The 18,163-nt window shown below is 47.6% G+C and overlaps 1 protein-coding gene across 2 annotated transcripts; it reads right to left on the bottom strand.

Annotated features, from left to right (window-relative positions):
• Positions 1 to 2,892: 2,892 nt before the first annotated feature.
• Positions 2,893 to 17,260, bottom strand: Glt6d1 (glycosyltransferase 6 domain containing 1). Of its 2 annotated transcripts, XM_037204366.1 has the most exons (5): positions 17,049 to 17,260; positions 14,754 to 14,833; positions 10,332 to 10,379; positions 4,013 to 4,150; positions 2,893 to 3,613 (listed from the first exon to the last, which is right to left on the bottom strand). In XM_037204366.1, the coding sequence occupies exons 2-5, from the start codon at positions 14,825 to 14,827 to the stop codon at positions 2,947 to 2,949; spliced, it is 927 nt and encodes a 308-aa protein (XP_037060261.1). In that variant the 5' UTR covers positions 14,828 to 14,833; positions 17,049 to 17,260; the 3' UTR covers positions 2,893 to 2,946. The 2 variants fall into 2 exon arrangements, with proteins under 2 accessions (XP_037060261.1, XP_037060262.1); XM_037204367.1 differs by lacking the exon at positions 10,332 to 10,379.
• Between the last annotated feature and the right edge of the window lie 903 nt (positions 17,261 to 18,163).

Raw genomic sequence — 18,163 nt, 5'->3', positions numbered from 1 at the left:
GGGGATAGAGAGAAACCCAGTGTTAGGGAGGTTGCCAGGAATCCCCAAGGATGGCCCCAGCCTGGGCTACTAGAAATAGTGGAGAGGGTGCCTGAACTGAACTGGCTTACCTCAGTGATCAGACCAGTGAATACCCTAACTGTCATCACAGAACTTTTCTCCAATGTCTGGTGAAAGCAGATGCAGAGATCCATAACCAATCTCTAGACAGAGCTCCAGGAGTCCAATCAAAGAGAGAGAAGAGGGATTCTATGAGCAAGTGCATCAGGATCATGATGGGAAAACAGGCAGGGACGACCAAACCAGACTAGAGGGAACTCATGAAAGTTGGATCAATTGGCTGTGGAGCCTGCATGGGACTGGGCTAGGCCCTCTGCATGGCGAGACAGTTGTGTAGCTTGATCTGCTTGGGGGGCCCCTGGTGGTGTGGTTAGAATCTATCCCTGGTGCATGAGGGGACTTTTTAGAGCTCACTACCTATGATGGGACACCTCGTGCAGCCTTGAGCAGGAAGAAGGGCTTGGACTTGCCTCTACTGGATGTGCCTCCCCATGGGAGGCCTTGTCTTCTTGTTGGGGGAAGTGGGGGATGGGTTGGGAGGGGGAGGCTGGGGAGGTGGGAGGAGGGAAGAGGGAGATCTTTGATTGGTATACAAAATGAATGAAAACATTTTCTTAAAAAATAAAAGCAAACAGAAAAAGTATTTGACATTCAAAAAAAGGAAAAAATTTTTGCAATGAAAATAATTCAAAGCCGGGCAGTGGTGGTGCACGCCTTTAATCCCAGCACTAGGGGAGGCAGAGCCAGGTGGATCTCTGTGAGTTCGAGGCCAGCCTGGGCTACCAAGTGAGCTCCAGGAAAGGAGCAAAGCTACGCAGAGAAACCCTGTCTCGAAAAACCAAAAAAAAAAAGAAAAAAAAGAAAAAGAAAAAGAAAAAATTCAAGTCAGAAACTCACAGAGTAATTTTAAAAGTCAAACATTTTAAGGTACAGTTCTCAAAAGATATACCATTTTGATACTTCATGTTGAAAATGTAGAAAAATACAGAAAGTGTTTTCTGAAATTCTGTTTCTTTAGGAGCAGAAAATTTTGCATGTACTCCAACCCCCCTGCAGTTCATAACATGTGATGGTCTGGAATCTGAGCTGGTTCAGGCATAGTTTACTGGTGCGGTATGGTGTAAGGTGCAAAGAGTACATGTGTGTTCAGAACCAAGGCTGCGGTGGGGTCACACGACACAACAAACCTATCCTGATGTGTTCGGGTTTGATTTCCTGGTCATGGCATCGCCAGAAGTCTTTCACTGTTGCTAACTCAGGCACTTAGCCTTTTAAGGAGCTGGGGTGTAGACCACAGGAATTTGCTGTCCATCCTAGAGGTTGAAGTCTGGGTTCACCACACCACCCATCTGGGAAGCAGTGGCTCCCTGGCTTCTCAGGATCTCGCCAGCCCTGATTTCCTTGTACTTCCTAGGCACTCTGGAGTACACAAGATCAGTGCTGCAAACACTGTTCACCCCAGTGACTCGGCACAGGCTGCCAAGGGCACCGCTGTGGTTTCTTGTCATCCTGGCATAGTGCCCTTACAGAGGAGCTCGGTGAACATAAAATAGGCCAGGCCTAGGGTGTATCCCTGTAATCCCAGCTTATAGGAGGCTGAGGCAGAAGGAGGGCAAGTTTAGGGCCAGATTTGGCAAGCAATGAGAACTTACTTGTTTGCAAAAAAGACAAAACAAGGGGTGGAGAGATCGCTCAGTGGTTAAGAACGATTGCTGCTCTTCCAGAGGACCTGAGTTCAATTCCCAGCACCCACATCAGGTGGCTCACAAGTGTCTGAAACTCTAGCTCCAGGGGATTCACCACCTCTTAACTCTGCTGGCCCCCTCACTCATGTGCACATTACCTCTCCACATATTAAATCAAAAAATAAAGTAAAATATTTTAAATCCCACTTCTCCTCCAAAAAAGCAAAACATAGCACAGATTTTAAAATGTCTTACTTGGTAAAGTGCTTGCCACACAGATAAGAGGATTTGAATTTGATCCCCTAAACCCATGTAAAACAGCTGGGCATGGTGGTGCACCCTTCTAATCCCAGCACTGAGGAAGGAGAGGCACGTGGATTTCTGGGGCTCACTGGCCAGCCAACCTAACCCACTTGGCAAGTTCTAGGTGGAGTCAGAGACCCTGTCTCAAAACACAAAGTGGGTGGATCCTGAAAACGACACCAAAGGTTGTTCTCTGGCCCTCATATATGTGCACGCGTACCTGCACATACATGCACACACAAATACCTGTATATACACACAAACGTGCATGCACACACATGCACACACAAATACCTGCATATACACAGGAACGTTCATGCACACACATGCACACACAAATACCTGCATATACACACAAACGTGCATGCACACACATGCACACACAAATTAGCTTAAACCCCTCTCCGTAACTGCATGTACTGGGCATGCTTCCGATTCATCTAGGTCCCACCACATTCTGGACAGACTGGGACTGGGTGAGGAGGAGCTTGTCACAGCATCTCAACAACACACTACACACTTGACAACTGAGTGGATGGACATTTCTTATTTTTTCTCCTATAGATGAATATTAAAGCATTTTTTAATTTTGTGAAAAGATTTTTATTTGTAAACTAAAGTCGCCCCCCATTTAAATAAAATATGCTCTGCATCTCAATAACTTCACGTTGCCTACAACACAGCTAACACTAGTTTGTGTTTGGACATGAAATATCACCTTTTTATTCGTCCTAGTTTCAGCCAAACTGGTTGATTCAAAATTGCAAGAAAGAATAATTGATTTGGATAGAGTATACATTATCAGGCCTCTGAAGTGTGGGTTTTTAAAAAGACATCCTCTGTCTATAAGGAACTACTACTGTGCTTTATTCTTTAGCCCATAAACCCTGGTACATCATTAGCTGTCTGTAGGATACTGAGCAATCTTCATGTACCACACTTGCCGAGGGATGTTGAATGTGGGGTCCCAACTGTACTCTGGGGATAGAAGCTTGGTGGGTTTGTTGAGGAAAAAATATTTGTTGAGGTATTTTTCATAGGTGCTGTTAAGTCCATTTTCTGCATCCCAAACAACACCTTTCAAGTATTCCTGAGTAAAGTCCAGAATCTGAAAGGGCACCCCACCTATAATGGTGTCAGCGTAATAAAAGTCCCCCAGTCCAAAGGGAATGTAGGCTGCTGATGTAGGTCTCCTCTCATAGGGAAGATCCTTTGTCTTCCAGAAATACCACCAAGCATGGAGCTGGGCTACAGACGTGCTCAGGGTCTCCACCCCAAACTCATTCTGGAAGACCAGGTTGGCGCTCATGATGAAGAGGAAGTCCACCTCGTGTTTAATGTGCTTCTGGATGTGCTCAGCCAAGACTTTCATGCGCATGAGGTCAAAGTTGTTCCACCACCTCTCCTCACCTATCATGTGTATTTGAAAGGATTGCAGAGGGCTGTGGTCCATTTCAGGTAGCTGCAGGTGCCTATCCACCATGACATAGAAGATCACCCTGTAGCCAGGCATGAAGAACTTGCTGGCCGATTGCAAGAACGAGTCCAGGTACTGGTCAGTGAGACTGGGAACACACAGAACAAGAAACTTAAGTCTCTAAATGGAATGGGTGGGTGCCCTTGAATGTGCTGACAAGAGAGGTGTCCTTGATACTAAAAAAACTCCAATAGGTCAGGGTAGAGATGTTGGGTCCACCAAGCTGGTTAATAAGTCCATAGGCCTGACAATGGCCATGGAATTTTAGAACTACCGAGTCAGAGCTGAGTGGAGCATTGGTTAAGAACTCCCAAGTGGCCTTATGGATTCAGCCTTGGTCCAGGGACTAATCATAGCAAATTCTATCTGGTATGCTCAGCAGTCGTGATCACAAAAGAGGACATGAAGCTCTTTGGGGGCAAAATATCTATGGATGCTGAACCACGTTTCCCAAGACAAAAGGGGCATCTACCTTCGCAGCATCTACCTGCCAACAGCGAACACAGCCAAGCCCACGGTGGTGTTCTGCTTTCTGTAATGTTTCTCCAGGGCCTCTCTGTCAAAGGTGCCTTCCCAGATGACGGGGGCTAGCCAGTCTGTGACAGTGATGACATCCATACGTCTCCTAAGGGACACACAAAAGCAGAAATAAAATATGACAGTATGGCTCAACAGTCGAAAGCCAACACAAGACACCATGTGGAAAGCCGCATGTTGGGTACCATTGCATGGCAGCAGTGATGGGCACCCAATGGCAGATGCTAACCCTGCGGTGGTACTGACTAGATGCCAATCAGACATGATAAACTCTAGTTTGCTCACATGACCCTGGCAATGCCCCTCCTCAGGTGAGTGCTAGTTTTCTTCTTATTCTTCACGTGGGCACACAACTAGCAAGTGGCTGAGCTGGAAGAGCCCCAATGCCCCCAGCTGGTCTAGCCTCAGACCTTGTGTTCTCCTCCTAAGCCTGGGACTACTTATCTTGAGAGCTGGTTACAGCTTAACCAATTTAAAAAAAAAAAAAAACAGACAGCCCAGGGTCAGAACCCTGTCATACTCTTGGTTTTGCCTGAAGCCAGTACCGTAGGCGGGATCCTGGCTTCCACCCCTGACCTCCCTGATCTTTTTCTCGCTCTGTGTGCCCTGTGGTGTTCTAAACACATGGTTTAAGTGGTCTGTGTCATCCAACAAGAGCGAGATAGATTAGACTTGCATTCAATACCGAGGAAATAGAAGGATTAGGACACGCCAAGAAGGCAAGGCATTTAAAAATTAATGTAAGTCACAGTATCAGAAGCTAAAGAAAAATCACACACCCAAATCATTCAACACAGGAGAGACATTATAGAGCCTGTCACCTACTCATGATTTTAAAAAGAAACTTCCAGAAAAAGATGGAACGGTGGCCTCATCTTGATTTTTTCCCTACAGCTAACATGTCTAATAGTGAAAGTGAAAGGCTGGCTTCTTCCTCCCAAAGATCAAGAACATGACAAGGATGACCACACCCCCCCCACACCCCCACCCCCACCCCCGCTCTTCAACACAGCAGAAGCCATGGCCGCTGCAGGAAAGGCAAGAAAAGGAAATCAAGGCATCACATTGGAAATGGGAAAAATAATACTCATCATAATACAATCAGCCATACTTAATCATCTACCTGGAAAATCCTAAGAAGAAAAATCACCTAGAATTGGTATGCGAATTAGAGAGAGAATTTACCAGATTAGTCCCTAAACATTAACCCTGTGTCTATGCATTAACAACGAGTATGTAGAAATACAAAAGATGCTTGCTGAGATCCAAGCTCAGTTCCCAGCATCCACATCAGGCTGCTCACAACCTACTGTAACTCCAGCTCCAGGGTATCCAACACCCTCTTTTGGCCTCTACAAGCACCTTCATTCACCTCCCCGGTGTGTGTGTGTGTGTGTGTGTGTACATATAATTTTAGATATGTATTTAAAATACAGTGCTTTTAACAGTTGTCCCAACGCGAATGAAACACTGTGGCACGTCACTGCACCAGTTAGCAGCTCCCTGCCCCCTTGCCACCTCTGGCAGTGACTAACAAGCTTTCTGTCTCTGTGTATTTGCCGAATGTGAAAACATTCCTGAAAGCTCTGCCATCCGATCACCAGACCACATTTTGCCTGCTCATTCATCAGCGGAGAGACTTTGAGTTAATTTACCCTCTAGACACAGTAGGGATGAGGCTCCTATGAAAATCCGTAGATTAATTTTCTGTGACTGAGTTTTAATTCCCTTGGGGATGGGTCTCCAGGCCCAGTTCCACCTCTAGGTGGAATCGCTGTGTCCTGCCGCAATTCCACAGCTGACGAGTGGGTCCACGATGCCACGGCTGGACCCGAAAATTCCCATTTCTCCACGTCCTGATGCTCCTCCCTGTCTGGCTTTTACAGTCTACCCAGCCTGTGCTCTTCCCATGTGAAATGGTAACTCGATGTGGTTTTGATTTGCATATTTGCGTATTCTGTATCTTTCTTGGGCATAAGTATATCTTCCTTGAAGAAATGGTGTCCAGATCTTTGGCCCATTTTTACTGCTTTTCGTTGCTTAATAGTAAGAGCTGCTTGTTAATTCAGAATACTAGGTTTTTATCAGACGCGTAACTTGAAAACATTTTTCTACAGTGCAGGTTGTCTCTTCACTTTTGGTCTTCGTTTTCCCTGACAGGGTTTCTCTTTGTATCCCTGACTTCTTTTCTTCATATGGTTTACAACATTTTTAGTTCCAATGAAGTCCAAATTATCTGTATTTCCTTCTGTGTGCCAGGCTAAGAAAATTCCCCCCTCCTAGAGCACTGGGTGTTTATACTATTAAAAAGTGTTGGACTTTCACAAATGCTTTCTTCTACATAATGAGATGATCATGTGGGTTTTTTTTTTCTAATTCTACCAACACACTGTTTTTGCACGGGCTGATCTTGTCCACTGAGTGTCTGAGATCACAGGTTCTCCTGTCTGCTGGCACCTGCTGCTGAGGGCCTCTGTGGATTTGTCATTTCACTTAGCGAACTTTGCGCTCTGGCTGTTTTGTGTAATGGTGTCTGTATCCTAACTGCTGTTCTCTGTTTGGTAGACTTTGTTTTCACATCTTCCTTTCGCTTTTGTGCACACTAGAACTGATTAAAACTTGTCAGTTGAAAGGCAGTCTCCTCCCGGGATGTCTACTGATTCTTCTCCTCCCCCTGTGAGGACCAACAGGATTGTTTCTTCGCATGTTTTATGTTTTTTTTTTTTTTGAATAATTTAGGTGGTAACTCAAAAGATCAGGCTTTCCTTCCCATCCGAGTGCTTTTTCTTTTGTTAGTTAGCTTAACAGTTCACAATTGATGGGGTGATTTCCCATAAATACTTGGACTCAGTAAATGACCCATTCTGCCATGAGGTCCTGTGCACAAGCTGAGGCATAGCACTGTCACACGGCCAGGCTGCAGGCAGTGAACTCTGCTTTAGCTCACACATCCTGCTTGCCCAGAGCCTGTGCCAACCAGAGATGGAGGCTCAGAACTTGCTCAATGTCTTTTCTGAGCTCACAGCCCTCCACACGCTTGGCTTTCAGTCCTGAGTGTTGGATATTTGCCAAGCTTTCCAAAGCCCCCATGGATAGTTACAGACCAGCTTTTCCTCTCGAACCCTTTGCTCATCTATTATTTGCTTCTCTGTCCCGCCTTCGGTAGTGGCTAAAACGACACCTGTCCTTGCAGTGGAAGCGGAGCTTGAGGCTGTGAGGGTGTCCTCCTTCTTGTCCTCCCTGCCATATGAAGATTGTTGTCCTCTAAGGCCATCATGGAGCAGGAGCTTGGCACGAAGACCAGGGCATTAAGTAAATACCCCAAACATCATTGTCCTCCCACAGGCCCAGGGAAGTGGAGTCTGTTCTTCCATTTTTCTCATTAGCCTATGTGGAGGACAGAGCCTTACACCTTCGTCTCTGCTGACGTCACTCAAGAGATAGTTTTCATGCCCGTGCTATTGGCAAGTGCAAAAGAACAGAGAGACCTCTGGGAATTTATACAGGACACTGTCCTGGGAGACTATCTCTACAAACTGTACCCCTCTAAGTCATATATCAAAGCCCTAACCCTTGCAGATGATGGTATTTGGAGGTGAGGCCTTGAGTCATTGAGTGTGAGGGTGGGGTGTGAGTCCTTGTGAAGAGAGGTAAGAGAGTAGCTTGCTCTGCTTCCTGTCTTGGCCACACCAGGGCACTGTGAGAGCTATCTGCAAGCCAGGAAGAGGCCTCTCTGGATCCTGATTCTGCTGTTGCCCGGCTGTGAACTAAGCTTTCAGTGCAAAGGGAAGTCTCTCTGCCTAAACCACCCAGTTCTGGCCCCCAGAGTGGCGCCCAACACCTGCCCTACCTCCTTGGTTCCAGTTTTACTCAACACTATCCAGAACCCAGGTGAGGAGGCGCAGCAGCATTGGACTCAACGGCAGAGCCACTCAGGGCCACGGGCAGGATGGCGAGCGGTTAACTGGCTGTTTCAACCCTGGACGGTCACACAGGCAACAAAATCTACTACAGCGATGAGGAAATTTGGGAAATCTTAACACCGCTTTGGGCGAGGAGTCAAGAATACCACAACATGAAGTTACAAACCACGACAATGGGCTTTTTCTGAATATGTGCCCATATTCTGGATGTAAGATTAAATTTACACCAAAAGAGAAAAGAAAGTCTAATCGACCAGGGTCATGTGATTAGTCTTTGGGACTCAGGATGGTGATTATGTCAGAGGTGAGGGCAGGTCAAGGGAACAGGAAGGGCAAAAAGCCAGACACAGTGATAGGAAATCGTAGTTTTCATTTCATTTTTGTTGTTGTTGTCTTGTTTGTTTGGGAGACAGAGTTTCTCTGTGTAGCCCTGGATATCCTGAAATTCACTCTGTAGCCCAGGCTGGCCTCAAACTCATAGAGATCTGCCTGCCTTTGCCTCCCTGAGTGCTGGGATTAAAGGTGTGCGCCACCACCGCGCTGCTCATTTTTTAAAAGCAAATTAGGAACTAGGAACTGGCTCTGTGGGTAAAGCACTGGTCTCGTAAACACGAGGGTCAGAGTTCAACCTGCAGTTCCCATGCAAGGCCCAGCTGTGCATGCTTGTAGTCCCAGAGCAAGGGCGGTAGCGCCAGGAGGAGCCCTGGAGCCCGAAAGCCAGGTAGTCCAGCCGAGTCAGCCAAATCAACAGGCTCTGGGTTCCGTGAGAGACCTGAGAACAACACTCAAGGTTGCCCTCCAACCTCTAGACACACGAGCACCCATGTACGCCAGCACACTCATGAACACGCGTACACACACTAACAAATAATATGAGTGGAGTTGTGGGGGACAATCCTAAGAGTTGCCGTGACTGTGGATGAGGGCTAACCTAACTCTGTGCATCCGAGGTGCACTCAAAATACTCATATGTCAAAGGAACTCACAAAAAATGAACAGTAGCTAAAAAGAGTTCACATCACAACTACGGAGACACAGATTGGGTTGAGAGAGTTTAACAAGCTGTTTCACCAAGAATAAAGAATATTTTGTGCCCTGTAAATAAGAAAATAGAGTTGCACAATTAGTAAAGGGAAGCAGCAATGTTACACCAGTTTTTAAACATCATAGTGTCCGATCCAAGATTCCATTGTAGAAATCTGTCCTGTGGATAAACACATTCCCGTGCATAAACTTCATTCAGGGTCCTTCACCTTGCTTATGAAACACCAACCCAGAACAAGCAACCGTGGTTACCAAGCTGCTGTAACACAAAGCCCATCACACACACACACACACACACGCACACGCACACGCACACGCACACGCACACGCACACGCACACGCACACACACACACACACACACACAAACACACACACACACACACACCAAAACAACAGTAGGTGTGGTGTCACTTGTTTATCATCCTAACCCCTGGGAGGCAGCAACAGATGGATCCCTCAAGCTTACTGGCCAGCCAGTCCAGCCAGTCAGTGAACTCAAGGTTCAGTGAGAGGCCCATCTCAAAATACAAGGTGGAGGGCGATCAAGGAAGACACTTGGTCTGAACTCTGGCCTCGACATGCACAAAGAAGAAAAGGGAAAGAAAGATACACACAGATAGAGAAACAGTCACTTCATCATGGGAGGTGCCCACACCAATACTGGGCCTGAGTTCACGGCTAACCGTCCTGGTTCTGCAAGAGCAGAGGGTGTTAGGAAGGTCAGTAGTTGCCTTTTTCTTTTGCTTCCAGATGAACCTGAAGGAAACCCGGATAAGCCTCAGACCTGACTGTTTTACCTACCATCAGCTCCTGTTTGCTGAGTTTAAGCCACAAGTGATGGATACGGTTGCAGACATGTAATCAAGGTGATATGGGTTGATCATGCATGTTCAGACACCAGCTACCTCATGACCTTACCACCTCTTCCCCTCCATCAGGCACCAGCACCCATGAAGCCCAGGCAGAAGAGGAAGATCCGAGACCGGCTCTCCATCTCCACACACCAGTGCCTCGTGAACACACCCGTGCTCTTCGAAACACTGTCCTCTCAGCTATGGCTGTCCCACGGGGCAGAAGCAAGAACCTGCCTCAGATCTCCTCCCCTGAAGAAGCAGGAAGGTTAACTGTGAACCCAGGCCAAGGCACCAGCTTCCTCCACAGCATCGGGACTTCTTGTTTCCGGGAGCTCTCCTGGGCTTGTGTCAGAATGGCGGAAACAAACTCCTAATTCCAGATGCCCTGGCAGAGCTATGGCTGTGCTGAAACTGTCGCCCCAAAGCGACACATGTCTTTGCTCTTACCTGGGGTTAAACCAATCTGAGACCGGAAATTCCTCTTCCTGGTGGTTCCTGGTACAAAGAGCAGCAGGTTATTGTGGCATCTGTTTGCTCAGCCAGCCCTTACCCACTGAGCCCACACAAGGCAGTCTCAGCTCTGTGGCTCTTCCCATGTCCTCACTGCCTAGCCTCAGCTTTCAGTGGCTTGGGGACAGGGCAGTGGTAGAGCTCTAGGGTCACAGTGTGGGGCTGAGGAAGCAGCTGGGAGAGCAGGTGTCTCCTGGTCTGGAAGGGGACAAGCTGGTCTAGGGCACAGATGAGGGGGATTGGGAGAGAGGTCACAAACAGCAGAATGAAGAGAAAGGTACCTTGGTGGGAGGAGGAAAAGATCACTAGAGAATGTAAACTCAAAAAGAGTTATTTAAATGGTATAAAGAGGTCAGGAGGAGTCGACGTATTCACCTTTCAGTCCCCCACCCCCTTTTCTATGAGACAAGGTCTTACCATGTCGCCCTGGCTGACCTGGAACTCACTCTGTAGACCAGGATGGCCTTGAGCTCACAGAGATCCGCCTGCCTCTGTCTCTGGAGTGCTGGGATTAAAGGTCTATCCACTATGCCCCGCTACCGTGATCCTTTCACGTGCAGATGTTTCTAGCTTATTATGGGGGTGATGTAAGTGTTACAGCTCTGGAGAGGAAGGTATCCTGGCCCTGCTTCTCCTTCTGGAGTGCTGGGGTTAAAGGTGTACCCACTATGCCCAGCCACCTTTTAAGTGTAGATGCTTCTAGCTTACTATGGGATGACACCCAGACAAGCACACTGCAAGCGGAGATCTCGGCTGTTGGAAAAGCAGTTTAACTAAAGCCCATGACAGTAGCTTAACTCAGCCCACCGTCGATGACCTCAGAACAGTCAGAGGCCTACAACTGAGCCAAGTCACCCACACTCGGCCTGCCATGTTAGAAAGCGAGGAAGGATTCAGGAGTTTCCTGCGTCTGGACCAACAGTGGAAAAAAGAATGGTCGTCCAGGAGCTCTTTGCCACCACAGGTGAAGAGTCAGGGCCATCACCGTCTTAGTTTGTGTTTTGTTGCTCTGGAGAGACACCATGACCATGGCAACTCTTACAAAGGGAAACATTTAACTGGGGCTGGCTTACAGTTTCAGAGGTTTAGTCTATTATCATCATGGTTGGAAACATGGCGGCAGGCAGGCAGATATGGTGCTGGAGCTGGAGCTGAGAGTTCTACATCTGGATCCACAGGCAGCAGGAAGTGACTAAACCACCGGCCTGGCTTGAGCATCTGAGACTTCAAAGCCTGACCCACTAGTGACACACCTCCTCCAACAAGGCCACACCTCCTCCAACAAGGCCACACCTCCTCCAACAAGGCCACACCTCCTCCAACAAGGCCACACCTCCTCCAACAAGGCCACACTCCAATAATGCCACTCCCCATGGGCCTGTGGGCACCATTTTTATTCAAACCACCACACTCATTAATTATTTAGTTTAATCACCTGCCTGGCAGCTTCCCGTGTGCCACCTGGGGTGTTCTGTAACAGAACTGACCTCCAGAGCTCATCATTTTCTGATGTGATCTGACACGGCCTTGCACAGATATCCTATCACCAAATAGGCTGCCTCCCAGGACAGACTGTCAAGATTCCATAGCACAAGCAGGCCCTTATCAGACAACGCATGACAAGTGAGGAACTTTCTAAAAACCATCAAGTTGGGGGCGCTGGAGAATGGCTCAATGGTTAAGAACACTTGGTCTTCTAGACCTAAGCCCAGTTCCCAGAACTCAGGTCAGGTAGCTCACAACTGTCTGTGCCTCCAGGACATCCAAGACCAGAGCCACAGGCACCAGCACATACCCACATGCAGTCACACACACATGCACTAAGCGAAAAATAATTCTTTAGAATGTTCTCTGAAAAAGCCCCCATGTTTCAGTGTGTTGACCCTGTTCTTTTCTAGATCCAGGGCAGACATCGTGGCTGCTAGAGTGCCCTGACCTAAAGGATCTGCTCCCCACAGAGACATGCCAACAGTGAACGTCATGCCCTGATCTTGAGGGGGCCCCACTGGTGCTAAGCCAATGAGCCAGAGATGGCCTTGAGCTTCTGGGCTGTCAGTTTCTTCTCAGCAGGGGTGTAGCAACCCAAAAGTTTACACAGTCAGTTTCTTTAGATGCAGCCAGGATCACGTTTCCAGTCCGTTACACACCCAACAAAACCACACCCGACATCTGCTGGTCCTGTAGCTGGGCTGTGTGACCTGTGACTCCAGGGGTTTGGAACCACGTGGGCTAGACTAAAGCCTCCCCCAAATGGACAAGCCTCTCCTCCCAGACCCCCAAGTCCCCTCCCTCTGGGAGGCATTGCCCCTGTTTGAAAAATGACAGTCTGCTGGGAGGTTTTTCCTCATACAATCCTATCCCAAGAGTCCAGCAGTAAATACTACTGCCTCATGTTCTGTCTCTTCAGAAACCTTGTAGCACACACACTCACACGCATGTGCATGTGCACACACTGGTACACCCATGCACACATAAGTGTATGCTCGCACACATACACTCACACATATTCACACACACACTACATACCTATGACCTACACACAGCGAGACCTGGCCACCTCGAGAGACTTGTTTATTTCCATTCCCAGCCTCTGTCGTCATTAGAATCTCTGGCCCTGACAGTTTTGTCCTCCAGTTTATAGAACAAATGTTGACACAGTGAAGAGCAACACCTTGAGAGGGCACCTTTTCCGAGGAGAAGCTTTGCCAGAGAAAATACAGGACACCATAGAATGTGAGTTTGGAAAAGAACAGTGGATGGCAGCTAGAGATGGCCCAGCAGTTCACAGAGCTGGCTGCTCTTCCTGAGAACCTGGGCTCAACTCCCAGCACCCACATGGTCTGTAACTTGGGTTCCAGGGGACCCGAGGCCCTCTGCTTGTCTCTGCTGGGACCAGGCACACATGTGATAAACAGATATACACGCAGGCAAAACACATAAAATAAAAATAAATAAGAGATAAGCAGTGACTATGTTGAACGTCTGTTTCGGTTATTGTATGGGACGTACTTCTATGAACATGGTGTGCAGTCTATCAGGTGTGACTGAGTAGCTTCTATTTCTGTCTCCTAAATACATCAGCTCTGCTAGTACACACAGTCAAGGATTTACACCCAAAATACAGCAACCTGATTAAAAATAAAACAGGCAAAGAAATCAAACGCCCATTTTATCATCAAAGATGTATAGACGGAGGCCTTAATTTTTTAAGGTATTCTTTCATGATAGGACTGACTTCCTTTCTTTCTTTCTCAAAAGACAGGGTTTTGCTGGGTAGTGGTGGCACACACCTTTAACCTCAGCACTCGAGAGGCAGAAGCAAACAGATCTCTGTGAGGCCAGCCTGGTCTACAGAGCTACTTCTAAGACAAGGCTACACAATGAAACCTTGTCTCAAAACACACACACACACACACACACACACACACACAGAGAGAGAGAGAGAGAGAGAGAGAGAGAGAGAGAGAGAGAGAGAGAGAGAGAGAGAGAATGAGATTCAGTAAGCATCCCTGACTAGCCTGGAACTTTCTGTGTTGTCCAGGCTAGCCTCTAACTCACAGAGATCCACCTGCCTTTGCCTTGCAAGTTCTGGGACTAAAGGCATTTGCCTCTATTCTTGGCTTTGCTTTTCCAGTGGCACTCAGAAACATTGTTATTTATAAGTAGATCCAGGAGGAGGCATATAGGAGATAGGAGTTAAAAGTTTCTAGGAAAAAATGTTGGCAGGTTAACACTAGCAGCATGATTTTAATTTTGTCTATATAAGATGCTAATTTGCCACCTTTAATCCCAGCACTTGGGAGGCAGAGTGGATCTCTGTGAGTTTGAGGCCAGCCTGGTCTACAAAGTGAGCTCCAGGACAATCAGAGCTGTTACACAGAGAAATCCTGTCTCAAAAGACCAAAAAAAAAAAAAAAAAAAAAAAAGTACCCAAATTTGGAACTTTGAGGTGGTTTATAATTGATGTAATTATATGTAATTGTAGTTCAGTTTTGGCCCAGTGACTAAGCTCTTGCCTGGCATGCTCCAGGCCCCATTCTATCCCCAGTACAACAGTAATAACAGCATTCTCCTCTGCCTGACTCCATTTTCACGACATTGCCACGTAACATGAAATTCTGTAGTGTATGAAATACCCGCTGTGGGCTATTTTCCAGCATCTGGAATGGAGCCTGGGACAAGAAACTCAGCAAATGTCCCCCTGGCATCTGAAAATCAAAGAATTAAAATATACACAGCATCCTCTAGGGAGGAAGTAGCTTCTGGTTCCCTCGTGTGTTAATGGCATCTTTGGATGAGATTCAGTGTTTAAACCACCGTGGCCTTCCTTCCTGCAGGTTGTGGTTCATCAATATTTACCTGAAGTAGACCTTAGCCAGCAGCAGCAGGAAGAGGCAGGAAATCAACATTAGCATTCTCTTTTTAGCATGCATTCCTTCCTGGGGAAGGGAAGGAAAAGGAGGTTCTAAGTGTGGGTTAAACAGACCCACTGCATCCCAACACCCCCAACGGTGGGGTAGTGTCTGCACATATTTGGACACTAACTCAACAGCTCCCTCTAGAATATTCAGTGAGAGGGATCAAGGTCATCTCCATTCTGCTTGAAGTGCCTTTGAAGTGATTCTCAAAGATTTGGAATGTACTGGCTCGCCTGTGTGTCCTGGAGAAGCAAGTGTGTGTGTGTGTGTGTGTGTGTGTGTGTGTGTGTGTGTGTGTGTGTGTGTGTGGTGTTGTTATGCACAGAGGCTGTGTGTGTGTGGTGTTGTACACAGAGGCTGTGTGTGTGTTTGTGTGTGTGTGTGGTGTTGTTATGCACAGAGGCTGTGTGTGTGTGTGTGTGGTGTTGTTATGCACAGAGGCTGTGTGTGTGTGGTGTTGTACACAGAGGCTGTGTGTGTGTTTGTGTGTGTGTGTGGTGTTGTTATGCACAGAGGCTATGTGTGTGTGGTGTTGTGCACAGAGGCTGTGTGTGTGTGTGTGTGGTGTTGTACACAGAGGCTGTGTGTGTGTGTGTGGTGTTGTGCACAGAGGCTGTGTGTGTGTTTGTGTGTGTGTGGTGTTGTACACAGAGGCTGTGTGTGTATAGTGTTGTGCACAGAGGCTGTGTGTGTGTGTGTGTGTGTGTGGTGTTGTACACAGAGGCTGTGTGTGTGTTTGTGTGTGTGTGGTGTTGTACACAGAGGCTATGTGTGTGTTTCTGTGTGTGTGGTATTGTTATGCACAGAGGCTGTGTGTGTGTGTGTGTGGTGTTGTGCACAGAGGCTATGTGTGTGTTTCTGTGTGTGTGGTATTGTTATGCACAGAGGCTGTGTGTGTGTGTGTGTGGTGTTGTGCACAGAGGCTGTGTGTGTGTGGTGTTGTACACAGAGGCTGTGTGTTTGTGTGTGGTGGTGTGCACAGAGGCTGCTGTTGGGGGTCTTCAGTTGCTCCCCACCTTACTTTTTGAGGCAGGGTCTCTCTGAGCCCAAGCTTTTCTTTTCACCTAAACCAGAAAGCTCTGGAATCCACCTGCTTCAGCCGCCTTAGTGCTGGGATCCAGCCTTGTGCCACATCCAGCTTTTACATGGATACCAGGAATCGAACTCAGGTTCCTATGCTTGCTCAACAACCACTGTCTCCCCAGCCTGGAAGTCCATCTTGTTCCCATGAAATAACTGCCATGAATCCCTATCGCGTGTTCCTGGCAACAGGGTGGGATCATGACGATGAGGTCATCCTAAATGAATACATTCTGCCCTCAGAGTTGACTTTGTCACTTCTTTCCTAGTAGGCGTGGTGAGACGACCAACTGGGGCCGTTTACACAGAGACTGCAAAGAGGGTCCGTGACCACATCAACGGCAGGAGGCTCCAGAGCTGAAAGCTGAGCTCCGGTTGACAAGGAGCCTAGGTTGGAGGTTTCCCATGGATCTGTTTGAACACTGTGTCCAACATGCCATATGGCAGTGTGCCAGCCTGCGGTGGAGGGCTCTGATGACCTGCTCCTGAGGCAGGGGTTGGAGGAAGGTGGGGCTGGCCCTGAGTTGAACTGGGTTTTAATTGTCCAGAACACACCAGCTTTGGAAGACAAGCACAGCATGAAAACCCAGAAGGTTAAGGGGCGCCTTTGTAATCTTATATTGCTTATTCGCTGACGTGATGACAGTCTGGGTGTTGGAGTCCAGAGGTAGAAACTCATGAAATAAATGGATAAAATAAATTCACCTGTTTCTTTTGCCCCTTGTCACGTGGCTACTAGGAAACGGGACATCACAAGTGGCTCACATCCTGACTGTACTGGGCAATTCGTCATGAAACGTTACCCTGCTCAGAAATACCCTTGCAGTTTGAAAATTGACATCTTTAAGCTCACTACTATTGGGAATACATGGACAAGTGAGCAGGGGTCCAGCCAGCCAGCTGCTCTGTCCCCTGCTGGTTCCCATGATACCTTGAAGCACCGGCAACAAATTCAGAGGCCAAGCTCAAAGGCTGCTGTCTACACACAATATTTTGTCTTGTTTACAGAAACAGAATCTCATTCTGTTGCCCAGATTGGCCTTGAACTCACAACCACCTTTCTGCCTCAGCCCCCCAAATGCTGAGATTGCAGGTGTACACCTTCAAGCCTGGCTCCCAGACACAACCAGTCCCAACACTGTCAAAGGCCCCTTACCTTGGATCAGGGTGGTGGTAGGTAGGAGACAGCCAAAACGTCCCTTGAGGACCAGTGTTTCCCAGGGAGAATATCTCTAGGACTTTGCCATGTGAGGTGCCTGGTTGCATCCGCTGCTTTTGTGGTGTGTGACTCTTCTGTTAATGGTGATGTCACCAGCATCACAATGGCACCTGGCTGGCTCTCTTCATGACCAGATGACATGACTTGGTCCCACTGGAAACATGGAAGGATTTCTTAGATCTGTTTCTTTTGCTTCTTCTAGTTGTGGCATTTCTTCTGAGGACAGATACTTCCTGGCAGAGAGGTTTCAGGTGGCATGTGTTCTGTGTACAACAGGGAGGTACCCTCCCTCGCTCCCCTCTCCTGCTGGAGACACTATTCATTGCTCTAAAGAGTGAAGTCCTTCTTACACTTTCTCAGACTCTTGTTTATGCATTCTTTGCCCGCTAACAGAAGCACAGGTTTTCATTTTAGGCATCGTATGACCCCACCATCGCCGGATAGCTATGTGTGATTACAACATAACCCTGTATTTACGTGTTTGTTCATTCTACCCTTGAAAAATAAGGAAACCCAATGTGGTAGTCTGAATGTAATTTGCCCCCATAAGCTCATAAGGAGTGGCACTATTAGAAGGTGTGACTTTGTTGGAATAGGTATGGCCTTGTTGGGGGAAATGTGTCACTTTGTGGGTGGGTTTTGAAGTTTCCTGGGCTCAAAGTACTGCCCAGTGTCTGAGGCCATTTCCTGTTGCCTTCTGATCAAGATGTCGTCATACCATGTCTGCATGCACACTACTGTGCTCCCCGCCATGATGATAATAGACTGAACCTCTGAAACTGTTAAGTGAGCCGTCCCAATTAAATGTTTTCTTTGTAAGAATTGTCATGGCCATGGTGTCTCTTACAGCAATAGAAATCCTAAGACCCCCAGAGTGTGAGTTCAGGGGTTTAAATACATCCTTAGGCTCCAGCCAGCATCCAAAAGAAAAAGAAGAGAAGAAAAGCTGGGTGGTGGTGGTGCACCCCTTTAGTCCCAGCACTTAGGAGGCAGGGGCAAGCAGGTCTCCTTGAGTTCAAAGCCAGCCTGATCTACAGAGCTAGTTCCAGGAC

This window comes from Peromyscus leucopus, chromosome 4 (genome assembly GCF_004664715.2).
Source record: "Peromyscus leucopus breed LL Stock chromosome 4, UCI_PerLeu_2.1, whole genome shotgun sequence".
In the NCBI taxonomy this organism is placed as follows: Eukaryota; Metazoa; Chordata; class Mammalia; order Rodentia; family Cricetidae; genus Peromyscus; species Peromyscus leucopus.
Note: the sequence above shows the minus strand (reverse complement) of the source record. Positions and strands in the feature narration are given on the sequence as shown.

Coding starts and splice junctions, on each gene's coding strand:
- Glt6d1 (XM_037204366.1), bottom strand. CDS start 14,827: ATGCATGCTAAAAAGAGAATGCTAATGTTGATTTCCTGCCTCTTCCTG. Junction 10,380..14,753: donor CTGGCTAAGGTCTACTTCAG/GTAAATATTGAT, acceptor TCTTTGTACCAG/GAACCACCAGGAAGAGGAAT. Junction 3,614..4,012: donor GCTGTGTTCGCTGTTGGCAG/GTAGATGCTGCG, acceptor GTGTGTTCCCAG/TCTCACTGACCAGTACCTGG.